Here is a 26,362-nt window from a genome sequence, read left to right on the forward strand (position 1 = left end):
CAGGATCTCATGTGCTCAGTGATGGCATACGGACCTTGTGCTCTGTTGCGTTGTGTGGGTTTCCTGAGAAGAATGAGTAGCGCTCGGTTATTTTATGGCAAGCATCCACGTGCCTCCTTCAGAGCACAGCTGTCTACTTGACCTGTTAGGAGTTGTTGTTTGGGAGAGATGGGGCGAGGTACTTGCAAGCGGGCAGACCCACCACCCACAGCAGCAGCGCTGGTCTGGCAGCCGCATGTCTTCTTTTTGTGCAAGTGACTGCCATATGTGCAAGGCAGTTGATAGTGTTTATACCATGTGGGATGACTGCTGCCTTTACAAAGTGGATTATTCGGGATGAAAATCACAATTCATTACTTATTGCTGTGTGAGTTTTTCTACGAAATCCTTAGATAGAAGTTTATGTTAATCCCTGTCACCAGATTATAGGTTTAAAAAGACTTGCTTAGAAATCAAAACCTGATGTTGCAGTCTTCTCCAGATGATCAGGGCCACTTTGTAGAGTTGTGGCCATTTACAGTAGTTGGGGATCCAGCTAAAATTCATTACGTGTGTGAGAGGAGATCTGATTAAAGGAAAAGCAGCAGCCTGCATAGCCAGTTTAGCCTGACACGATTCAAAACTCAAGGAGAAAGGTACCTCTGTAGTGAAGAGCAACAACAACAGCATGCTTTGCATTTCCTATCAGTCACATCTCCAGTGTAATCCCTTTATCTTTGTTGGCTTGTTTGGTTGTTTTACCTGTCAGTCTTCCCATTTTTTAAGCTCCTCTGGTTTCTTCAGTATGCCAGTCATACCATGCTATCAGAGAACCCACTCTTGGAGCGATATTTTCCAGGGTTCTTCCTAAATCCCTGCTGAATTTTAAATTCACTGCTGTGACCAAGCTTATCCATTTGTTCCATCTTAGCATTTCATCACACTACTCATATCTGCAACCCCAAAACTGTGAAACATCTGTAGAGCTTTGAATGGCCAAATACTGGCATGCTGGTTGCCCTGTCTGTTTTGTGTCATTGTACAGTTACTTCAGCGTTTTAACAAATGTGGTGAATTTGTAGGATTTTGACATTTGGTTTAATCTGTACTACATGCCAATAATGGATTCTTGGATGTAAAAAAAAAAAAAATAATTAGAAGGCATATCATGTTGTTTAGAAGCACATAAGCAGAGACAGGGGACAAAGCCGCAGGGGACAAAGCCACAGGGGACGGTGCAGAAGGGGTGACAATGGCAGGATTATATGTGTCTGGGGCACCCAGGGAGTTCTGCATGTATGCTGGGCTTTGTTGCAGGTCAGGGTGGAGGGATTGCTTCCTCTGAGCAGGAACTCACCAACAGCATCCCTGGGGGATTTTCCCTGGATTCTAGGAAGGTGTGTGCTGCAAAAAAGTATTTGGAAAAGCTGTGGTAGCAGAGCCTTGTATCATGATGTTGGGCTTACATCTGCTGTAGATGAGGTGGACCTGAATACTTAAGCAGGAAAAAAACTTCTAGATGTTTGGCTCAGGCTAGGAAGACAAATTGAATTCAAGTTGTAGTCCTGTTTTTAAAGGGTCATCTCATTTTTGGCTTACACTGTTTCTAAATAGCAAATCAATGAGTTTTCTTTGATACAGATTCTTACATTTTAATGTTGTTCAGGAGCATTACTTAAAATTTAGCAAGATAAAAAGTTAAAGTATTGCACTGCAGGAGCTGGATTTTTGTGGGGAAAAAAATACCCCATTGCTTCTCAGAGCATCCTGTGACAGAGACCTCAGACTAAACTCCCAGTACTCCTTTTGCAGATTACGGCAAGAGAATGACATGGTTGACTCCGCTCCTCAGTGGGAAGCTGTACTGCGGCGACAAAAGGAGAAAAACCAGGCGGATCCAAACTACCGGCGATCCAGGCACAGATCTCGATCGTATGTAATCCTTGCCTTTTTTAATGGGAAAATTAAGACTGCTGTAGCATGTTAAAAAGCAGGAGGAATATCTCTAGTGTGATGATGGCTCTCAGCTGCTGAGGAACAGAGACTTTCACGTGGCATGTTCTCACATTAGCAGATTTATCTTTGTGGTCAAACTCGCTTTGTAGAGTGATTTGAATTTCAGGGTACAAATAACACAGGAAGGGCTTTCTAACAGGGCTTGTCAGGAACTCTCTCCATCACCTTGGATAGAGTCCTGGATGGTTTTGTGGCTCATTGAACATTGGTTCTGTAATGAGGACAGTGATTCCCTCTTCTGGGCAGCATGTCTGTGGAAACATTCAGATTTTGTGTGATAGGTGCAGGCATTTTTGTGAAATGCATGCACGCTCGTTTAATCATATAATGTCTGTGGTATTGTTCCAGCTGAGACCAGCTACTTGTCTCCATGTCAAATTACCATTGGCAAGCAGCAGTCAGTGATTTTTTGCATCCTGATGTCAGGATTTCCATGATGGAGCCGTGCTGCCAGGCAGTGCCGTTCCTGCTGACAGCCGGTTTTGACATGGTGAAGTTGTGAGCTTCTAAAATTAGTTTTCTCAAACTAATAAAAGCGCTGATTTCTTTTCATTTATATTTTCCTTCTAATGGCATTTTTTGGGGGTATAAACACACTGTTTTGTATTGTGTTTGTGTCCAACCTAATCTGCCATCCAAGCAACCATCCAAAGCAGCGCCAGCATCAGCGTGCCTGGCAGGCAGGGCAGGGCAGGGCAGGGCCCACGGTGTTGAAGAGTGCCAGGAGAGCAGCTGTTAGGCACTGGGAGAGAAGGGAAGAGAGAGCAGTCTTCAAAACTGTATCCCCCACCCTCACTGCCTGGCTAAAATAGATGAGTTATCCGGCCCTGATGCTGATGGTGTAATGTGTGGCCTCTGTAACACACTTACGTAGATACTTTTCATTAATGTCTTTTCTTAAATTTACCTTTCATGTTCAGACTTACCAAGGCAAATTGTATAGTGCCTTAAATGGTTATTTCATTCATACCGGTTGAAACCATAACCCACACTGAAGTTTCCAGTATTAAAATATGCTTGAGTTCTGTTTTCAGTTGCCCGTGTTGCTAGAACACATTTCTGCTTCCAGTTTCATAGTGCACAGTTTTCATTCTTTTATGAGAAATAGAATTTGCCATTAAAATTCCAAATGTTGGAATTTCTACTTTAACTGGCTTTGTACAGACTTGTTCACTTTCAGCTGCACAAAAGTCAAATGTTATTAGGTGTAATTACACAATGATATATTACTAAAAATCAGGAATATTAAAGCTCACTTGTATGGAATCCACAAAATATAGCTAATTAAGTTTGATTTACATTTTTTTACTATATACAGAAAGTGCTATAAACTAGGAAATGTACTCAGTTAATAATGTTTAGATTAAATTTATAGCCAACTTTTCTTTTTTCCCATAGACCAAGTAAATTTCATTGCTTGGGCGGCACAGGCTCCCTCTTGTGGCTAATTTAACTTAGGAAATGGCTTTTATTTTCCAGCACAGTGACATTCTGAGTTACATTTTATTTAAACTACTATTAGCAAAAAATATAACTGTAGCATCTTACTTAACGAAGAAAGATCCTAGAGGAAGCAAAGAAATGAGAAAATCCTGAAGATTTTGGGTGGCTTCTCATTTCTTTTCCCTATTGTGTTAATGATGAATATATTCCTCCTTTTTGTCTCACTCTTCAGTTTAAAAACCCAAAAACAAAACAATGAGATAAGCCCAAACCTACCAAGTATGGCAGAGATCCTTAATATATGCAAGCAGGAACTAAAAAAACTAAAATGGGAATTCCTTTCAAAGTGCTTTAAAAAAAGTTTTGTAGAAGGCATTTAACTGTTAACCTGCAGTAGGTTATAAGAGCATTTATTTAATTTAGTTTGGCTTAGGTGTTTGCTTACATGACTGGATGTGGGTCAGAGGGAAGGGAAACGTGATTCCCTAGGGTGTAGGGTATGGTTGGCTTTTTTTCTTTAAATCTGGTCATATGGTCATTTCAATTTGCACATTTAATTGATACCAAACCTTCATATTAGTAGTACAGGTAAGTCTTTCACATTAAGCTCCTTATTGTAGTCAGCTTAACTAGAGGTTCACTTTGGAAGTGTGAAGTAATGGCTGAAATATTTGTTACTGTGGCTGGCACAGTGAATTTCATTTGTTTGATAATGAGTAATATTAATCAGTGGTGGTGGTGGTGGGGTGGTGTCTCCTCAGTCTCAGGAATAAAAATATTTGACAAGAATTTGACCTTTCTTTCTCCTAAAGGAATCAGCAAATAGGGAGAGCTCCCAATTCTAGTTCTACAGGGTTTATTTTCAAGAGTTCATGTAAAACATCTGTGTAGCCAAAGGGCTTTTTTTAATTAAGAAGAATGGCCATTAAAATTCCATGGCTATTTAAATTTACCATTTGTGACTCAAACTGAAATATTAATAAGGGTGCAGATGCAGACACAAAAAAATAATGTAGACCTTATTAATGTGTAGAGTTGTTCAAGCTTGTGAAAACAAAATAAAAATAAACAAAAAAAACCCCATGGCACTCATCACTTACTGGGAATTCCCATTAGATTTCTTGTGCATTAGAGAATCTGATTAGCGTACAAATTGTCCAGAAGCTATTGCTTCAGATACTGCAATAGGACAATCTCAGTATACATTACATGTCAAAACTGTGAGTGCTAAAACAATTCACAGTAAAAAAAATGAAACCAAAGTGAAAGAGAGATTGTGATCTGGCTTTAAAGATTTAATAGAAGGATTGCTTTGTTGTGGGCTGTTAAGAACCATACAAACATGAATTTCCTATGCAGTATGTGCAATACCTACATTTCACCTTAGCAAGACCTTTCTTTTTGTAAGCTTTTCTTAATTCTGCCTTCAAAGGAAGCAGGAACAGACCTTTGGAAGGAAAATACTTTTATTATGATACTTTATCTGTAGCATATTCTTATGTGGGGAGTTAACTTGAATAAATGCTGTGAGGTTATCCCAGTATGGTAACACTTCTTAAACAGATGGAAAAAAAAAAATGTCAAGATGGGAATTCATAAAAGTTTGCTCTGAGGAATCACTGTGTTTAGCCCTTTTCCTTTTATTTTTCCCCCTCATGGGATGCCATATTGCTAAACCAGTCTTTTACAGCAGTGGCTTCCTTATTAGTGTAGTTGCAGGGGTGGGAGGAGGGAGAATGGCAGAGATCACAGAATTAAATGCCTGGAGTTGGCTGTAGAAAGCAGGAGGCACAGTTCCTAGAAAATAGAGAAAGGAAGATAACTTCTTCTTACTGTAGGTGAGGCTTCACATGACGTTTGGTGATATGTGAGACTTAAGGCCGCATCCTGAACTGTTGTATTTCCATGAATAAGTAAAAGCCATGAGCTGATCAGATGGGTCAGTGATGTGCACAATACCCTCCTTTGTGGGGATCCTGGGTTTGGGAGTGACCTTGAGGCTTTTCTTCCTCAGGCAAACTAGGGCTTGTAAGCATGACAAAGCCTCCCTGGAGAAGCTGGTGCTTTTCAGGGAGCTTTCACATTCCCCACTGCCTGATTATTCAGCCTCAGAAGAGGATGCCTATCTTCCCAGCCCCAGGGTGAATGCAGGGTTTGCAGCTGCTATTTTGTGAGCAGGGCGTTGCATGGAAGGAGAAATCAATTCAAAACTGAGGGGTGGAAAAGGCTGTTAAATGCCACTGCATACCAAGCTACTGCATCAGGAAGTTAAAAACAGCATGGACAGAGGTAAGAAGGAGAGAAGAAGTAAATGCGAGAAGGGAGAGGGAGAGATAGGAGAAGTGAAAATTACAGAAAATTAAATCCATTGTAATAAATACAAACACATAAAGCCACAAAAAACTCTGAACGCTGAGAAGAATTGGACTGCAAGCTACTCGTGGCCATAGCTGTTCCCATCATGAGGACCTGAGCAGTCGGAACAGACAGCAGAGCAGTCCTTCAAGGACGGGAATCGTCTGGGGTGGCTGTGTCAGGCTGTCTGGAAAGCCATCGCCCCCTTGGAGCCTGAGAAGGTTATGGATTAGTTTGTATTAGTCCCACCGGGGTATCACAAATGTAAGGTTGTTTCTCACCCTTCTGTCTCTCTCTGGTATTTATAAAGCAGTAAACTAATATCTTCCAGCACTTCTGCACCTGTAAATTAAAGATGAAAAAAAAACCCCAAACATTACCATCCCTAAATAACCTGCCTGTACACCAACTGTATAACATTTACTGCAATACAGATATCTCTGAACATTATTCCTAGATTGAAGTCTGGAAATGAGCCAAACACAATAGCAGTGAAATAAGAAAACAGTGAAACTTAGTGCCAGAGAGCAGTTTGAAATTATTTCTGATACAGCTCTGCCACTGGGCAATGGAGAGCCGATTTTACAGATGCTGAAATGCAGAACTCAGCTGTCCTCCTTGATCTTAATTTAAATTTGGATTATGTCACTCCAAAAGCATCTTTGAATATGATAGGCCCTTTTGTTTAAGGAAGAAAAGGCAAGTTGTACGATCTGATGATGTAAACTTAATCTTTGAGGAACTGTGACTTCAGTGGGAGCATTTGTGCATGCAGAATCTGTCTAAAAGTTGCATCCCTCACATCTCAGATGGTGTGGAATGGTCTAGCTGTTGACATAGAGTTTATATAATCCCAATGAAAAGAGTTATCTGATCTCTCTATGCAAATGTAGTCCCTGCCACTGTGTAAAATGCTTATTTAATCTATTATGCTGCATGGGTTTTGGTGAATTCTAGGTGCAACTTCAGCAACAGCAGTGGTTTTGCACTAACCCTGCAATAAAATAGGATAAGAAAAATAAAAATAAATGTGATCCAGTTTAGAGGTGGTATCTTCTGTAATTCAGTGGAAAATGTGAGGCGTGCCATTCAGGCTTGCTTTACTATGTCTCTATGTCTGCAACAGGGAAATTGCAATTTTGGCTAAGTACTTTCTCTGTGAATGAAATACTTGCTGAAATATTTGTGTGTGTAAGTATGCATGTTTACTGGTTTGGTTTGTTTGTTGTTTTTTTGTCCTGGACATCACAAAGGTAAATGGAGTGAGCAAGAAACCCTTCTTGGAAATGACCAGAAAGCAAGACGGTGTACTGTGATCACAGCTGAGCAATGGGTCCTCTTTACTGGTGCGCACTGGAAATGGCCAGGGATTACTGGTGTGTCAGCCTGGCGTGGCCTGTCCCTCCTCCTGCCCACAAAGGGCTCTGTGGGCCACAGGACGTTTCTGAGGGCCTCTTGCAAAAGTGTTATTCCAAAACACATTGTCCTCAGCTGGATAAGGGGTAGGAGTAGCTGGGCACTGATTTGGCTTGTGAAGTTCTGCGGTTGTTTATATTTTATGCATACTCTTGCTGAAGGCTAGTGGAACAGAAATTGTGATTGAGAGCCTGTCATTCAAGAAACGACTTTTCAGCTGAAATAAAGCAATGAAGTTTAATGCATTTTCTGAGATAACAAGCCTTAAAATTGAAGTCACTGGTGGATTACATTTACTATGATTTCTGTGCAGGGTCTGTGCTGTTAAAAGTTATTTGAACAGCAACATGTCAGATGATGGTTTTCACAGTTCTGCCTTTGTTGTCTTTGTTGGTATTTATAGGAGAAGCCCAGATGTACAAGCTAAAGAAGAACTGTGGAAACATATTCAGTAAGTACTGTGCTTGTAGGGTCCGAGTGACTGCTTGATTTGCCTCTAATGTAGTTACTCACATCCCCTGCACTGTGGCTATAAGGCATTACATTCTGATTTAGTTATGTGCCACAGTAAATTATGTGGGAGTTAATGACCTGCTCTGTGTAGAAGATACTGCAGATCACTGAATGCACTGAATACAGATGACCATTGTATGTAGATGGATTATTAAAGAAGAAATCAGCGTTTTAGAGATTTATTCTTCTGGGGCTTCCAAAATGTCCTTGTTTGTAACACTGACACTTTTAGGATGAGGTCCCACATGCTATAGAACTACCAGTTAGGAAGGTAGTTAGCTATTCAAAAGCATATTCGATGTTCAGTATACACAATGTTCATATATATTGTGAAGCAACAAGATGAGATTTGCAGGGAGGTGAGAGGAGGGTGGAACAGGATGCGACACGCAGCTGAAGCAATCAAGGTGAAGTTAGACACATTTCTTAATAGGTTTCCTATTTTGATGTCAAGATAGCTTCACGGCTGACAACAGCTTGTTTCAGTAAATCTTTTCAGCTTAATATAATAAAAATAAGAATGGTTTTGCAGTTGGTAGCTACTGTTACATTTTTCACTTTGCCTAATCCTTTCTAGGAAGGAGCTTGTGGATCCATCTGGCCTGTCTGAGGAGCAATTGAAAGAAATTCCATATACTAAAATAGAGTGAGTTTATGTCAGGACTTTTATTTGTGAATATAAAAGCCCATTCTTATTTTACTGTGAACTCTGTCATGCTGAAATAGGAGTGGGTTTACACATAATCTCTAAGCTTTTATCTACTCCAAATGCTCATCTGGGATGAGTTGGGTGAGGATAATTAATAATTTTAAAACCTAATATTTTCTCTTTCCAAAATAAAAAAAAAAAATCATCTTCATCTCTCCCTATCTCTCGCACACACTCATGAATGTGCCGGATGTCTGTATGTTCTGCATGTCTCCCTATGCCATCCATCAGTTTTATGTTATACACTACAGAATCAGAGAGAACTGAATGCAAACAAGCAAATCCATTTATTTCCTAAACTTATGCTACCTTTTAAATTTTCATTCTAATCATCTAAGGCACTGTTTGACCTGTTCAACCCCCTTCCTTGCTTGTCATGGGCAGCTGCCAGGGCATAGCTATTTCCTCAAGAATGGACATCTATTTCATTGTGATAATTGCCCATTTGGGATGCCATGTGTCAGTGCAAGCAGCTGCATGTGGCAGAAAAGGGGATACCAGTTTGCATTACAATGTGCTTCCACAACACCACTACACAGAAATGGCTGATGTTAAAGCTGTATATATTAATGCATTCTTTATTAAATAGTTTCATTCTCAAATATGGGCATGCCAGTTTGTGACCTTTGCACTTTTAAAACATTGAATTCCAAGTACAGACTCGTAAGAAAAGCATCAGCCTTTTAAATTCAGCCTGTGCAAGAAGCCATCTGTTATACTTTAATAAGAAATGGGAAGATCTCTCAGTCTGCAGTTGAATTTATGTTTTTGTGCTGAAGATCTGGTTTACTAACCAACTGTTGTGAATTCTGTCTCTGTTAGGACTCAAGGCGACCCAATCCGCATTAGGCATTCACATTCCCCTCGAAGCTACCGTCAGTATCGGCGGTCCCAGTGCTCTGATGGTGAAAGATCTGTCCTGTCTGAAGTGAAGTATGTGAATGTGCTTATTGGCAATGGCCTGATTTAGTGTGGCCCAAAAGTTGTTCAATGATCATGATTGGATTAGAAGTGGCATAAACGTGGTTGTTTGCTGGCATAGGATTTAGGCAACCCTCTTCAGAGCTAAATGACTCAAACAAATACAAAAACATTTCTGGTCTATTTTGGGCCACAGAGGCTTGCTTGATCTGCTCGTAAGGGGGAAAAACTGAAAAAGCCAAAATAAACCTGTGTTGCTATTCAGTGGTAGGTCATCAAGTTGCCTAAGGTATGAGAACTCATGAGTTGCTTTCCAGATACCTTAATCCTTAGTAGAGTTAAGATATCACGTGTATTAACTCCTGTAATTTGTTTCATGGGAACTCTAGTACGACACTTGTCAGCAATGGGTGGATCAGTCTTTCCTAGAAGACTGATTTGTAAAATTGTATATTTCTGAATGGAATAGTGACAGCCCCGTTCTCAGTTTTATTAAGACCTTAAATATCAAAAGCAGTCAATATCACCCACTTGGGAGGCTAGTTTTAGCTGGATGGCACGCTGAAGGAGGTGTGGCACACCCATGATTTCACGTGAGACTCATCTTGCATGAAGCTGGGCTGCCTCTGTAGACCAGGAGGAGACAGGCCCCTTGAGAAGGGATGGGATGACCTATGCCCCAAAGGTGTCCACCAACTACTGAGGATCAGCCCAATAGCTTTTGGATGTCTAAAGTCAGGTGATAAGCCTTTCTGGATTTTGCCTTTCAGATCTGTGTAGCTCTCTGGGTCAGTTTCATTATTCTTCCTGTGCACAGTTATAGTTTACTTCATTATAGTAATATCCACTCTGTAATATTGTAATTCCAGTGCAAAAACTGATCTGGTGCCTCCACTGCCTGTTACACGATCTTCAGATGCTAGAGGTCCCAGCATCCAATTGACTCAACAGGTTAGTAATTGTGCATCCTTTGCAATTTTACTTTTTTAGAGGGAAGGGCTGGACTAGTGCTTTGCTTAAATTACATCTTTGTTTTTCAGTGAAAATTAAAGCTGGCCGAGATTTTTTTCAGCAGCAGTGTGACTTGAAATTTTATATTTTGCAGTCTGACTACTTTGTTTATATTTCCAAATATATGTAGTTCTGTAGCATACGCCCCTGCGAACACCTGCCTCTGTTGCTGAAGGACTCTTTCCCAGTTTGAGTTTGATGCTTCCTTAAGATGATACCCTGTTCTCCACAGGAGGAGAATCAACCTTCACAATTTCTTAAAATATGCAAGTGTGCTTAGGATGCAGTTGTAGTCACAACCTGCTGTCATTTATTTGCCGCCTCTTAGAGCTTTTCTTAGAGTTTTGTTGCTTGGGCTTGAAGCATTGCTTTTTTTCCTTTTTTCTTTTTTTTCCCCAAATGCTGAATAGTTTTTTCCGTTATTCAAATCTGAAAAGGATAGAACTTGTCTTTTTAGATGTAATCAATGGCTTTCATCATAAATTACGGCACCCTGTCTCTCAGCTTGGTAGTTTTATTAAGCTGAAAATGTGAGAAGCAAATGATATTCAAAAAGCACTTGCAGGTCTGTTGGACAAGCACACTAAAGGGAAACCGAAACATGGAATGGAGAATTCCAGACACATTTCTACCTAACTTCCCACACCAGTCATCATGTCTGGTAATCTGGCATGTGGATATACCAAAACCACATGCTGATACTGTGTGTAGTGTGGAAACTGTGCAGAATACCACCAGTGAAACATGTCATATTTTATCTTATAAGCAGTTAAAATAATGTAAGCTTGAACAATTTTAAAACAATAAACAGATATTTTTCACTTTAAGGCTAGCTAACAGACTACTTGTTCTTTGATAGGAATTAAGTTCCAGGGTATTTGTATTCCTGCATATGATGGAAATTGAAAAAGTTGAGCTGTCCTGGATGTTTCTGTAAGGACTTGTTCCAGCAATGAAGGGGAAGTTGGTATACTTAAGGCTAAGCACATTTATGTGCTTTGTAGAAATAGGTAACTTGTGTGATTGAGTCCTGTTCAAAATTCACATTGTCTTATTTCCATTCTTATCCAATACAATATGGCTGAAATTCATGCCCTGGAGGGAATTAATGTTAAAATGTTCAGTGTCCACAAACACCTCTCTTTTGCCTCTGCCCCAGACCCCCTCACAACAGTGGCTTGCAGTGTTTTGCTAAATATCAAATAATTAGTCGTGGCATTTCCTGAATAGGGAATTTGAATGCGAATAGCTCAGAGCAGCAGCAGCTGGCAGGGGAGAGAGGAGGCAAGAGGGGGAAAATGTTCTGTTTGATCAAATAAATGTAGACACTTTAACATTCCTGGTGTGTATATATATATATATACATTGCTATATCCTTAGTCTAAGGCTGTCATAGCAGCAGTTATCAAAATACAGTATTTAAATTCTGCTATACCTTTTCAACAATATGTTTTCATTTGTTCCCTTCAGAGACAGAACGGATCTAAAGACAGCCTAATAGAGGAAACATCTCAGCTATCCACTAACGACATTGATGGAAAATCCACCAGTAAGATCATAAAAACTGTACAGGTGTCACGCTTCAAGGTGGAGAGTTGACTGCCATAACTGAAGATGGTGAATGGATTTTATTCTTTGGAAACTAAGAATTTGTGTGTGTGTGTGAAAGGGAAGGAACCGAAGTCAACATGGTAGCAATTTCTTCAGGACACTCAGAAGCGCAGCCTGCTTGCTGGGCAGGCCAAGCAATGCTTTTATCACTGACACCGTTCTAGTGGTGTGACTGATCGAGGAGAAGCTGCCTAATTAGACAACCAAAAAGAAAAGTCGTAGTAAAACTGAATGATCAGCGGTTACATTTCCAAAAAATGAACAAAAAAAATTGCTGCCACAAAACAGGCTTTATGGTCTGCTCTGTAACTGAATAGCCTTTTTCCAAAAAATGACTGTTAACTGACATGATCAGGACCAGATGCTTCAAGAGAAGCAAAATAGTCGTATTTTTGGCCAATTGTGCAATACAGTGTGATATGGGGAGAAATCTTCACAATTTTGTATGGGGATCAACTTGTGTCCTGAGACATAAGGACTAATAGCTCTTACAAGGTTTATTTTAGCCTCGCACAACAACAGATGCTCATGTTAATACAAATGTTGACTCAACTCATTTTAGCTCAGAAATAATAGTAACACCCTGTAGCAGAATGTTCCAGAGGTGATACAGACTTACTTGCCCTTGGCAGTTTTAAGTGTTCTCAATTTTGACTGCCCTTTTATGTAGAGGGACTATTTAATTGAACATTCCATACCACAGAAATACATCTATCACCTTATAGCAAACCACACTGGAAAAAAACTGGAGAATATGTACTGACCCACCATATTAAGACTGCTTAGCAAGACACTTAAGTACTGGTTAAATGAAACTTGTAGAGTAGGATTTAAGACAGCTAGCAAATAGGCTTTTTTTTTTTTTTTTTAAACTAGATTAGCAAAGTCTGCCTTAATCTCTTTTCATGTGAAATAATCAATGCTAGTACCTTCCGATACTTTTCTCTGAGCCATTTCTACTATGATAAAGTGACAAAGGCAGTATTTCAGGTATGATAATTGCGATTTTTTTCTGTTGTCACAGTAGGAATAGTAAGTTTTAATGATGCTGCACATTGAGTGGGTTATCTTCTAGTATGTATCTGAAGTGATGCCTAGCTCTTCTCCTGGTCCTGTTGCTTCGTACAAATAGCTGAAGTCATTCCTCTGCCTCCCATTTGTCCACAGTCAGTACATGGATGAGCCTTCTGGCGTTGCTGACTTACTAAGAAGCTTAGTAAAATCTTTGTGTTGTGGAAGTAACTCTTGCTAAGTGTAATCCCCAAACTAAATATTGAATTTGTCAAACAGCATTGGAAATGGCTGTAGTAGTTCATGTGCCTTTTTACATCTGTCCTGCTTAAACTCAACCCCCACCACCTTCAGTGACTGGCAGTGGTCCTGTGTCTTCTACCCCCAGCAACACCGTACCAGGGGACTGCAGCCCTGCCAGAAACGCAATACTCTTCGAGAACTGGAGGGAGCATAAGGCATCTAAGTTATGCTTTACAAGAGGCATGGGATTACTAATACACATTTTAAACAAGAAAACTGAGAAGTGAAACCTTGTATGATGTGTTTGATTTTGCACTTCATTTTTTGATTCTTTATTGTTTAATGATCCGAGGTGGTCAGGTGGATGCTACTAGCTAGGGTGGTAGCCATGCAGTTTGTTACACTCCTGTCACAGTATGGATTGGTCTGCAGGTTAGGAGATGCTGCATTGTGCCAGGCAAGGCAGATTCACTTCATAAATATTTTTGTCTGATCACTTATTTTGGACAGTTCTGCGTCTTCAGTCTCAGTGAATAAATCTAAGGCACGGAGAGAGCTTAGAACCCCTCTGTGGTAAAAATTCTGTTTTCAGGGAGGTTCTTCAGCATTTTCTGAATTTACTGCAGATTTAATCCTAGGACGTTGTTGGGCTTGGCTTAAAGGATTTGCTCAAACTGTTTTGTAAGTAAGTCTGTTAAATGGTTTCATTGTCATTGCTCCAATTTAGAGTGATCCTTTAGGATCTATTTATGACCTTGTGTAGTATTCTCACAAACACTAGTTAAAAAAACAAAAACAAAACAAAACAAAGAAAAAAAACCAAACACAAAAAAACGTCACTGTGGCAAAGATTGCGGTGATACAGATTACTCTAGAGCATCACAATCTTTTGGAAGACTACTGAAATATGACAAACCACACCAGAATGGGTTACAGTGTCTGCAAGGAAAGCCACTCCTCATTTCTTCAAGAAGGTGTTCCAAGCTGGTGCATTATGCACTTGCTTGTAGTTTGTTGCTTTCTAAATCATTACCATTATTCTGCATTCCTTACTCGGGCACAGGCAAGTAGAACATATCTGCTACTTCAGGAAGATTTGTGTTGTTATTATTTGAGAATTATCTGTACATAGTGTCCATATCTTGCCAATCCTCAAATATTGATCAAGAAGAAAATTACTTGTAAAGTTTATATCCAACCTCATGTTTTCCTGTATGTTGTCATCTGCCAGTGGGCTTTTGTGTATTATTGCTGGTTACCAACAGCCAAGCGTGTGGTATTTCACTTATGCCACTACATCAGAAAATAGGCTTTGATCTAGTCTAATAGTGACAGGTTTCAATTCTCAAGTCACAGGAGAGTTGTTTTGTAATCAAGCCAACTTTTTTGCATTTAAATGAGACACGTACAGAAAGAAGAGTCCTGGATTTGAGTTAGTGGTCTTACCTCCAATGAGACTATGTAGGAAGCAGGTTTCAGCAAGTCTAATGCTCAGTCTGGGGCACCACAGTACAGTTTTGTATCCACAAAGGAAAGACTAAGCTTAATGCCTGTATTACACATTAAGTGTCAGTGCCAGAACAAGGCAAAGCTTGGACAAGGATGTCACTGTCACCTAATAGTACAGAAAAAGAAATCTCTTCCATATACATGAACCTCCTTTCTTTTCAAGCTTCTTTTCCTCAGTCATTTGAAGAAAGGCACCTTTTCTTGTGATCTTGTTATTTTTGTGAGAGATACCTTCAAGTGATCAATCACTGAAAGCACTTACTGTGCCACAGCTACATTCTGTAGCCCTAAACCAGCCCTACAACATCTGTAGGTGGCTGGCTTCTTAGAACTCTGGGCTACACCTTGCCCTTTCCACTGTTGCTACCCTTCCCTGGCTCTCGGGTCTTTTGCTGCCTAGAGGCAGGTATGTTTTCAGACCTGGAGTTTGGATGTTGGTCCAAACTGCTTGCACCTCCTGATGAGTCGGGCAAAAGACAGGAAATGTATAACCCTGTCAGGCAGAGTTTACCCTGGGGTTGCCTGCCATACAGACCTGTCATCACACGGACAAAGGACTGATATTTGAGACATTCTCATCCTATTTCTGCTCCTAGTCTGCTGAATTGATCTCAGGCCAACAATTTTAACTTCGTGCCTCTGCATTTAGCTCTTCTGAGACTTCTGTAAGTGCTAAGGATAGGTAAGTTATCAAACGCTCTCACTTATTAATTAGCAACACTTCCAACATAGATATACCTCTTTGCGAAATGTATTTTGTACAATAAAGAGGGCTTGCTAACCACAACACAAAAGCATTTTTGTATAGCTCATATTGGTCCCCTTGCTTGTTAGCTGGTTTCTTTCATTAGGAGCTAGCCTTGACTTGCTGTTTTCTACACTGCACTTCTTACCAATATCCGTAACCTTGCAACTCGCATTCTAATCAAGCTCATTATATTGAAGATGTTGGTTGGGGAAAAATCACTACCATTTAAGTTGCCAAATCAATCATCTTTATATAAGTGAATGTTGAACTGAATAGATAGCACATTTTCTTTTGGGAGAGCCTGTTTAATTCAAAGTTCCCTAGAAAGATGTTTGAAAACAACATATATAAACATATCAATGCGATGCGTATGTTCTACGTACATTAAGTATTCATGAAGCAACTGTGTACTTTATTTTAAATTGAGTTTGATAGATGGCTGTGTCAATACTTGTGTCCAGGTTATTTAAAAGTCAAGTAAAACTTGAATTTTTAGGGCACTCCATGGTTGCCTGCGTGTCTTATTTACATTACACAACGGAGCAAAGCCTTCAGAAACACAGATTCATTTGACAACACCATCTGGTAAAAACAGGTGTAGTACCAATTAAAATCCACTTGAGGATACAGCTTCTCCAGATTAAGTATTTTTCTTGGTAGCAGAAAGTTGTCAGCATATGTTTTATACTTCCAGTACATATCCATACTAGTTTCCTTTCTTACCTAAAAATCACCAGAAGGCAACAGCAGACTACATAAGCTGTCAAACCAGACATACAGATGCAGAGCCAGTGTGGCAGATGCTCTCCCTTTCAATTTCTCTCCTGTATTTGTCTCCTTGTAAGAGTTGTGGTGGATTGACCTTGGCTGGACACCAGGTGCCCACCAAGCTGCTCTATCACTCCCCTCCTCAGCAGGACGGGGTGAAGAAAATAAGATGGAAAAAACCCTTTGAGGGTCAAGATAAAGGCAGTTTAATAAAGCAAAGGCCGTGTGCAGAAGCAAAGGAAAACAAAAGATTTATTCTCTACTTTCCATCAGCAGGCAATGTCCAGCCACTTCCCAGGAAGCAGGGCTTCAGTACACATAGCAGTTGCTAATATAATATCAGTTAATATCATATATAATATCAGTTAATATAATTCAGTACACATATCAGTTGCTAATATCAAAAAATAGCTAGGACTATGCAGTTATTTCCTCAATGAGGATATCAAAATGTACTTGACATTCTTCACAAGATACTACCGTTAAATTTACTACAAATGAGCACCTTTGCTAGGCAGAAGTGGTAACATTTACATTCAAGATTGCCCTCACTGATACAGACTCTTTTCATTCAATAGAGCTAGCCTTAGTCAACTCAGATGCCATGTGCTAAAAGGTTAAAGGAGAATTTGGAACAAGCCAGTTTTCCTTTTGTGCACGCCTCTCAAGAGTTCTGATTTGCAGCCTTTAATACCGAGAGCCCTCTTCCACAGAGCACAAAGAAGGGTTGGTGCAACACCAACCTAGTGCACAGATCTTTGCTCTCTTGCTCCCCTAGACCACCTCAGAATCTGTCCTCCTTTCTACTTTTTAATACTATCAACTTCAACAGTCTGTCAGACATTATGTTCATGTAAAACAGAGGAAGGGGAAAAAAAAAAAAAGGAATTAAGGAGGTTTTTTCCAAGGGTACAGTCCCATTAGCCACTCAGAAACTAAAAGGCTGTCCTAATTGCTTAACACCATACTTAATGTTTACCAGCATTACTATTTTAGTAATCAGGGACCCTTACACTCACCTATTCCTCCCTCTACCTCACTTTTTCTTTGTTCCACCACACTATGAAACAGGTATTACACACTGAAGCTTAAGATTCTACAGTTTTTCTTGTTGAAAGGGGAATTAACATTTTAGACAGCCATCATTAAAACTCGGCATTAGCTGTTGCTCTCAAGAGTTAAAAAAAAAAAAAGTCTTAAAAGCTACTCCTGCCAGTCTTGCACTTTAAGAACAAAGACCCATGAGCAAAAATCCTGAACAGATGGTATCTTTAGGGAATATAATCCCTAACAGAAACCCTAAGCTTTCAAGTGCATCCTGTAATTGCATGTTGGATCACTAAAAATTACTCGTCTAAACCTCTTGAAAACCAAAAACTAACTTATGCTTAGACTTTGCATCAGTAATTTGCTTACACTCAGTACTGAAAAATCAGACATTGCAATGTATGTAACTTCAGCATTTGCTCTTCTGATAAAAATAATTTACGGTAAGGCCCACCGAAAAAACAAGCAGGAATTCCCATTGTTATCCCTAGAGTATTTTACTCCAAGTTTAGTTGAAGTACCATATTATGCAGCTGATGAAAGTAATAATAAATCAAGCTTGCAGTTTTCCATGTTGGAGAAAACTTTCCTGCTATTTTTAAACCCAGGTTTGCTGAATTTTGATTTCTACTTTTCCTCACCACAACACAAACCTCAGCTAACCCAATCTCTGAGTACTACAGAAAACCACGGTTTCAGTGATCACCTCCCATCCACTTAATACCTCCTAGGTTTTATTTAGCCCAAAGAGGTGAACTGGTATCCTAAAACCAACATAGAGCAAGTCAGAGCTGTCAAACAGAAGCAACTTCTATTTTAGCTTGGGAAAGATAGAAATTCCGAGATCAGAAACATAGATCTTTATTTTTTGTCTACCTAAACATTACCAGACACTGCCCTAATACAGTTAAAAGCACCTTGTGTTACTACATGCAGGCTTAATATTCCATCTTTTGAAGTTTTTTATTTCTTATGGAGCAGTCTTGCATAGATTGCCACTGGTCTCAGGCTGGTTCTAGCAATTCTTCCTAGGGAAAAAAATAAACACAATGTGAGATTGGACACACGTAGCACACAGCTGTTTTCAGTACCATTCTCTAGATCCCCGAGACTTGTACAAAGTTACAAGGATCAGCTTCCCCCTCATCCCTTTGGAAGAAAGTCAAAAGCTACAATCTGCAAATCTAGTTTTTAAAGAGCCTACATGCAAGAGAGGCTCTTTGCCCATCTAAGCAAGATTTCAGATCCTAACTACAAGCTGGCGTAGCTAACGCTTTCTAGCTGTTGAGAATCAATAGGTAGTTTTGTAGTAGTAACTCATGCACACATATGCCTTTGAATTATACGACAGTTTAAAAGAATACCGAGCCAATAATAGAAAGACAAGGTTTAGTCATTTTATGTTGAAAAACAAGTACCAGCCCTGTTATTAGATACATTACTCATAGTGGATTACACATACATTTCTCTTTTTATATGACCCTGTCATACACTGGGAACAGTGCCCATCTTATTCTTCAGCCTTGCAAAAACCCCCAGTGCCTACGGGGCTATAGGTCTGGGATGGATTTCACTAGTTCCTTTTCTATCGACTGCACTGGTAAAGCAGTAAGTGCGTCTGTGCTTTTCATGTTGCTCAAGTAGATTTTCACATTTCAATGCATGATTCTAGTATTTTAAAGGGCATTGTGACAAACTTGAAGGAATTTCATTGCTTCACTTCAATATTCCTGTTATATTCTTTCATGCAAGGAAACCAACAGTAATGTAGTGGATCTTACATCACTCTAGTGCACTTTTGTATGAACATGTGCATGTTCATGCAAAATACTGAACCATCTTCAGTTTAATTTTTCCCAAAAAGTTACTTCAGTCATTTCTCATCAGGAAATAGCACATATTCTTTAAACAACTCCAGATCAACCGATCTGACAGCTGCTGGATAATCACTTTCTGAATATCTCTCTTAAGCATGAACAGCTATTGGATCTAACCTCCTTCAGAACTCAGCTCAGTGTGGCTTAAGAGCCTGTCATGCTGTCTTTGTGACCAGCTGCCAAATAATCAGTCTGCTTTCCCAGAGCTACAATCACATTTTGAAAGCTGCCACTGCAAACACCACACAATTATACAATCTATACTTCTCTTCTGTAGTAGTTTGTACAGTATTATCGATTTCTAGCACAGTGAAAAAATAAAAAAAAAAAGGCAATGAAATTGTTTACCACTCAAAAGCCTGAATAATCCAAATGACTCATTAATGGGTGCCAAATGCCACCCCGATTCTTCCCAAAACTTCTCCATAACTTTTATATCTTTTCCAAGCTTTCTTGAACAGCTTTTAGTTCTCCCCTGGAAATATCATTGTGCAGCACTGTGTCTCAGCACCCTCCTCTTCGCTACAGAGAGCTGGATACATCAAACAAAAACAAGAATGCACACAAATATGCAAGGTACTTTTGGTTCTTTTTGTGTCCTGGAACATAGCTCCTGAATACTGAGGTTTAAATGAGGCATAACTGCACAAGATGTGCGAGCAGGACATCTTTTATTGGTCTCCATTCAGTCTACCCTTCATCACTGCTGTACCTTCCTATGTTAGAGCAACTAGTCTGTTCACAGTCGTAAGTCAGCTGCTGCTGCTGCTAAAAAAAACCTCCAGCATTTTTTTCTTTCACTGAGTACTGCACAAAGTATTCAACAGGAATTTAGAGTAGGCTGTCTAATAGTTTACCCTGTTTGGTTTACATTCCCTGAAATGCAAGTAAGTTATCATAATGATTTCTCAGTACTGGATGTTTCTTACATCACATTTGCAATATTGACCAAGAAGTTCCTGGCTTCAAAGACTTGCACACCCTTGGGTACGTAGGTTACACAAACCGTGGTTTCAGCACTGAAGAAATCTTTGCTAATGCATGCAATTTTTATTAATGCGTTGTTTGTACCACTGAATTTCATGCTGACTTGCACTACTCAACTTTTCAATAGTGTTGGCTTTTCCAAGACTTTAGAGTGAAACGGCATTTTGCATATAAGATTCTGAGCTTTCATGTTTCATGAGTCTTTGAACACGTTCAGTCCCTGTATTCTGAACTGCTCCGCAGTATCACCCCCAAAAACCAAACATGGAAAAGCACAGCCTCCTCTCGGACACACTGGCAGCCACGCACTGCTTTTAGTAAGCCACTCACACCAAACTTTTTACTTTAGGGTTTCCACTTCGCGTTTGTTGATGAGAACATAGTCATCAGGATGATCTCATTCTCAGTGTTTCAATTCCAATTTCTGCTCTAAAGCCATTCTGCCAAACTTCTTTCTTTTTCAACAGTAAGTCTGCTTCGTTGTAAGACAAGGCTGAAGGGCACAGCTGCACAAGAAGTTACTGTCACTCACCTCGCGAAGGAAGTTGCAGGACAGCTGGGCAATCAGTACTTTGTCACTTTTTCCTACACATCCTCCTCATGCTCAGAGGCTTTCACAACATAGGGCTATCTCTGTGAGCATTTCAGCTTCCAGCAAAACACACTAGAACTCTGTAAGAAGCGTTCATAGCGTTAGGCATTCTGGTAGGAACAGTCTCTGCAGTCCCCAAGGTAAGAGCCGCCGCTGCTAGCAATATTAAAGTATACTTTACACTTTCAAAAATGCATCCAAGGAAAGACTGTTCTATGTACAGCAAAAAAGTGGAATACATTATTACCCAATACTGAATAGTCCTACAGAGGCATTCTCTTTATACCTTTCTGACAGCAGACACAAATAACAAAAAGGCAAATGCACAAAGGCAAAACAAATTTTTTCCCCATAAAAGAAGATTTTCATCTTTTCTGTAGCTGAGTTTTCTGAAGCTGTAGATATCTTTTTGCAATAGAAAAACTAGAAACTACTGCAGGAGTCTGAAATATTATGTACCAATTACTTGCAGCACAGATGTAAGAAGTTATCATGATAGACCGGACAGCTAAACAATGCTAGAAGGGGCCATTATCATTTTAGCTTTTCCTCTTTTAATAACTGTCAGATTCTTCATTTAAAAAGACTGAAGCATAAAATCTACTATAACTGCTCAACCGTACATTTCTACAGATTTTTTTTGTCCTTGCAAAAACAGGGAGGAGAAAGGTAAATAACCAACTCCTTAAACAGTTTGAGCAAGAATTCCTGTTTGCCTTTTTTGACACCACATTCATTCTGGACAGGAATGAATGGGCAACACAAAGGCAAAAATGTAAGTATTAGAACTGATCATCTCTGCAAAATTAAATTAACAGCATATGAACAAGACCAATTCATCAATAGGCAAATACTTAAAAATTCACAAGTAAATAATGTTTTATACAGAGTAAGCATTTACCAAGACGAGCCAAGCATACCATGCTCTTGGGACATCCTGTGGTCATGTTGGTGCTTGCTTAGGCCATCGACAGCCCTCCACTGCTTTCACCTGAAAGAAAATGGAGAATACACTTTCACTTGGAAGAGTGACTGAGATATACGAACAGTAGAAGGAGTCTAACAAGAAATACTTGAAATAATCGCCTATTTCAAAGAATATTCGGCAGACTCTATGCCCCCTGACCTGACAAAAAAAAAGCCCCAATCATCCCTATCAGCACACTTTAAGACTAGGGGCTACTTTACTACACAAGTTCCAGTTGCCTGCTACAGCAACCACGAATTATGCAGAAAGCCATCAACATGTCAGAAAGCCAGGCACAAGTGACTGTATATGACAGCCCCACTCATCTTTTCCACATTACTGAAAAAGTATTCCTTTAAAATCGGTGGTCCTTCTATCGAGGGATATGGCGCATTGACGACTGTATGCAGTGCTGGCCGCAGGGCACAAGCCTGTCCAAAAGAGTTCAGCATAAACCAACTATATAAAGAAACCAGAAAGCTCGCTCTTCCAAAAGGTGAGCTTTTAGAGAGTTCTCCGAAGCAGCAGCAAGAACCCTACACAGAAACCTTCAAAACCAGAATCTCCAGAGGATGAAGGGCCACGGATTCACTCAATGCTGTTTCATGGAGACAAAATTAATGAAGGGGGAACAAAAAGTCGTCCGTGTGCTAAAACGGCACGGTTGTTCCCCTCACAAACCGGCACTCCGGCCCCAGCCAAGCCCCCCGCCCCAAGGCCCCCCAGGCCCCCCGCACCTCCCACAGCGGGGAGGGCGTTTCAAGGCCCGCCGCCGCCGCCGCCGTCCCCTCCCGCTACCGGCTCAGCCCGCCCCGGACCGCCGCCCCGCCCGCTGCAGCCTGGCCTACCTCTTCAGCGAGCACCCTGACTCGCTCGGCCGCCGCCAGCAGAGACCGGTCAGGCCCAGGGCCGTTAGGGCGCCTCGGGCCCTTCCCCGCGCCCCGCCCGGCAACGGCCCCCCGCGAGCACATGCCGGCCCCAACGGCCGCCCAACAGCCTCCGAGCGCGCCGAGGAAGAGACCAGCGGCCCCTGCTGCTCCCAGCCTGCCTCAGGAGGGGTGAACCAATATGCCCGCAAGGGCGAGGGGGGACGGTGCCGTGAGGCAGCTCCTCCCGCAGCGCAGAGGCCGCGTACCGGGTCTCCCACAGACGCGAGCTATAGCCTCCATCTCTTCAACAGGCGGACCCCCGAGCAGGCGAATTCGCCGGGAGAAAGGGGGAGAGGTCTGGGGTCAACACTTCCCCTGGCCACCTGCGCCCAGACGGCGATGGAAGCGACCCGGGGAGGAGGGGCGGGGCACACCCCGCCCCCAGCCCCCACCCGCGCATGCGCAGTGCCGCCGCCGGGCCGTGCGGTGGGGAGTGGTGAGGGGGCTGCAGCAGCGTGGCCTCTCCAAGCCGGGCCCCGGCGGGTGCGGTTGTGCTGCCACAGAAAGCGCCTCTCATGCCTGAAGCTCTCGCTCCGTTCATCTTCCCTGCTGCAGGCACGGCGTCCTTCAGGAGTCCTCCTGTCTGGAGGACTCGCATGGTGGGAGGTGATCCTCGCACTCACAGGCCGCGTTAGGTTTCCCTCTGAGCACGCTGGGTCTGCGTTTTCGCAGTAGCTCTCATGTGAAAGGTGATGAGGTTCATAGTGAGAGGACTGCACATAAGCATCCTGGTCTTGTGTATTACTCAGTTGTGATCATATCCGTAGTGCCTTGCTGTCTGCTCTGCAGGTGCACGTGGAAAGTAACCAACCTCAGTTCAGGTAGGGAAAGTGGGCAATAGCCCTGGACATTCAATGCCTGAATGCTGGCAGAGGCTCAGTTCTGAGTGCACAGTTTCCACATTTGCTGACCCTGTAAGTGGAAGCTATACATGCCATGTTTAAAAGACTGAGAAGCGGGGATTAGAGCAGTTACGTACACTGGGAAGATAAACCGGGACCACGTCTGGAGAAAAAGCAGAATGAGGCTACTACCAGCTGTCGAGAAACCCGAGATCTGTACAGCTGTCTTACCTGCCTTTCTTGCTCTGCCTCTTAGAGCTGCTGTGGCCTGCTTGCTTCTTCTAGCTCCTCCTTACCTGGGAACAGCAGAGAGAGTAGTTACGCCTGGTGCCCAGTTGCAAAGTCATTTCTGCAGGACAGCCTGATATGTGACATCTTACCTAAATTACAGGAGGTCATAGAAGGGCTGCCAAATGACCAAGTGTTAGAGAAAAGGCATGATTCATTGCAGCCTTCATAGATGGGGGGAAGATGAATAAGAAAAAGCTATGGGGCAACCAGATGTCACCACTCACAGCTTCTAGAGAAGTGTACAGACTTGCAGGAGTTCAGGATTCTTCCTTTGGTAATTTAGGCTCAGTTTGCTTTACAGAAGTGAGTTCTTGTGTCATTATGCTTAGGCATATCGCTAAAACAGAGTGGGTGTATTAGTGCTCTGTCTATAGCAAAACCAACAAATATTGTTAACACTAATTTTAAGCAGATTCACCTTCAGTAGCTTTGGCTTGTCATTCAAAATTCTGTTTTCCACATGAAGAAGATTGTCTCAGGCATTGCCTCAAGCCTAACTTAGGCATGCATAAAGGTCATCACTTTGAGTAAAGTGATACTTAAAATACCGAAGTAGTTGGTCTTGCAGAGGACACTGATCAGATTGTTACTGACAGTCAAGCTAGTAAATCAGTGGGGATCTGTTAGTCTGTGGTGGTGATAACAGTCGAGTGTTGATTTGCAGCTCAGGGACAGCTGCCTGGACAGAAGTTTAAGTCAAATGGAACTAGTCCAGATTTTTATTACATAAGTGAACAGTACAGTGAAGAAAAAACTAATGTTTCTGGCATTTGTTATTTGAGCCTGGGGATACAGGAGGGCTCAAATAGCTAAATGAGAAAACATGCTATCTATAAAACACTAACTTGATTATATGAAAAACTTGGTCATTTTAGGTGTCTCCAGAGATTGTTACTGAATCACAGAATCACAGAATGGTTTGGGTTGGAAGGGACCTTCTAGTCCAACGCACTCCCCTCACTAGACCAGGTTGCTCAAAGCCCCGTCCAACCTGGCCTTGAACACTTGCAGGGATGGGACATCCACAACTTCTCTGGGCAACCTGTTCCAGGGTCTCACCACCCTCATAGTAAAGAATTTCTTCTTTATGTCCAATCTAAATCTCCCCTCTTTTAGTTTAAAATCATTACCCCTTGTCCTGTCACTACAGGCCCTGGTAAAAACCCTCTCTACGTCTCTCTTACAAGCCACCTTTAAGTACTGAAAGGCCACAATAAAGTCTCCCCGGAGCCTTCCCTTCTCCAGGCTGAACAACCCCAGCTCCTTCAGCCTTTCTTCATACCAGAGGTGCTCCATCCCTCTGATCATTTTTGTGGCCCTCCTCTGGACCCGCATGAACAGGTCCATGTCCTTCCTGTGCTGAGGACCCCAGAGCTGGACGCAGCACTCCAGGTGGGGTCTCACCAGAGCGGAGTAGAGGGGCAGAATCACTTCCCTCGACCTGCTGGCCACACTTCTTTTGATGCAGCCCAGGATATAGTTGGCTTTCTGGGCTGTGAGAGCACATTGCTTATTCATGCCCAGTTTTTCATCCACCTGTACCCTGAAGTCCTTCACCACAGGGCTGCTCTCAATCCCTTCATTCCCCAGCCTGTACTGATACTGGGGGTTGCCCTGACCCGTGTGCAGGACCTTGCACTTGGGCTTGTTGAACCTCATGAGGTTCACATGGGCCCACTTCTTGAGCTTGTCCAGGTCCCTCTGGATGGCATCCCATCCCTCAAACATATCAGCTTGGTGTCATCTGTAAACTTGCTGAAACAGTCAGATACCATAAGAAAACAGTGACCAAAGTGATTTTCGTATGATGAGTTAAGGACATTGATCACAAGTCCTGTGGTTCCTCTCCTTACTGACAACTTGCAAGACAGTAAAAATAATCAGTGGAACAATTTACAAAGGACAGGAAGTGATTCTGCATTGCTGGATTTTTTTTTTTAATCTGATTGATTTAGTCTGATCAAGGATAGGATTTTTCTGAAAGTGGCAATGTAATTCAAAAAGGAATTACTTCATGTCAGGCAATTCTGTGGCCGCTATTCTAGATGATCATAGTGAATCTGAATTCCTAATCTCTGAATCCGTGAACATTTTAGTTGTTATAACTGTCCTCATGAAACCAGGACATGCTAAATTGAGGGCATAATTAACAGTAATTCTTAGTTATCTAGTGGATAAAAACACCCTCTTGAGGTGGAAACAGATACCTTGCTGCCACATTTAAGTGTCTCAGAGCTTTAACAGAAGGTGCTTGTGAGTTGTGCTTTGGCAGGTTAAGACATTGCTGTCCAAGCAGTCTGCCTTGTTGTTCTGCCATAGGTTACTGTACAAGTTGCAAGGTTAGCAGAAGTGAATTAACCACTGATACAAAGCCCTGTTGTAGCTTTTGTGGCCTCTTATGGGGAATCTGAGCTAAATCACTGACCTGCGGCATGCAGTGGCTGAGGTATTCCAGTCTGTCAACTTAGCCATAGGGCACAAGGGGAGAACTCGATGCTGCAGTGATTAAGACAGGAAAGCTTACCTACCTAGTGAAAGACTTGAGACACTCAGCCTTTTTGGCTTTGAAGTTAATAG

The 26,362-nt window shown here is 41.5% G+C and overlaps 1 protein-coding gene, 1 long non-coding RNA gene and 1 other non-coding gene across 5 annotated transcripts in view; 1 reads left to right on the forward strand and 2 right to left on the reverse strand.

Moving 5' to 3' along the window:
• Window positions 1-15,988, forward strand: part of EPB41L4A (erythrocyte membrane protein band 4.1 like 4A) — a 139,811-nt gene extending 123,823 nt beyond the window's left edge. For all 3 annotated transcript variants that reach the window (XM_087742221.1, XM_087742222.1, XM_087742223.1), the window contains 6 exons: window positions 1,792-1,911; window positions 7,613-7,660; window positions 8,300-8,368; window positions 9,254-9,364; window positions 10,222-10,303; window positions 11,834-15,988. In XM_087742221.1, coding sequence (XP_087598347.1) covers window positions 1,792-1,911; window positions 7,613-7,660; window positions 8,300-8,368; window positions 9,254-9,364; window positions 10,222-10,303; window positions 11,834-11,962 — 559 coding nt within the window. In that variant the 3' untranslated portion in view covers window positions 11,963-15,988. The remainder of the gene's footprint in view (window positions 1-1,791; window positions 1,912-7,612; window positions 7,661-8,299; window positions 8,369-9,253; window positions 9,365-10,221; window positions 10,304-11,833) is intronic.
• Window positions 15,989-16,443: 455 nt separating this feature from the next.
• Window positions 16,444-22,849, reverse strand: LOC148050454 (uncharacterized). The gene is made up of 4 exons (XR_015701051.1): window positions 22,572-22,849; window positions 21,677-21,747; window positions 20,697-20,836; window positions 16,444-18,328 (listed from the first exon to the last, which is right to left on the reverse strand). It is a non-coding gene; the product is annotated as an uncharacterized LOC148050454 (long non-coding RNA).
• On the reverse strand, window positions 21,395-21,526 carry LOC148050455 (small nucleolar RNA SNORA13). Its single transcript, XR_015701154.1, has one exon. It is a non-coding gene; the product is annotated as a small nucleolar RNA SNORA13 (small nucleolar RNA).
• Window positions 22,850-26,362: the final 3,513 nt, after the last annotated feature.

The sequence above is a fragment of the Nipponia nippon genome, unplaced genomic scaffold (assembly GCF_047370975.1).
Source record: "Nipponia nippon isolate SJK-2023a ecotype South Korea unplaced genomic scaffold, ASM4737097v1 scaffold_8, whole genome shotgun sequence".
Taxonomy (NCBI): Eukaryota; Metazoa; Chordata; class Aves; order Pelecaniformes; family Threskiornithidae; genus Nipponia; species Nipponia nippon.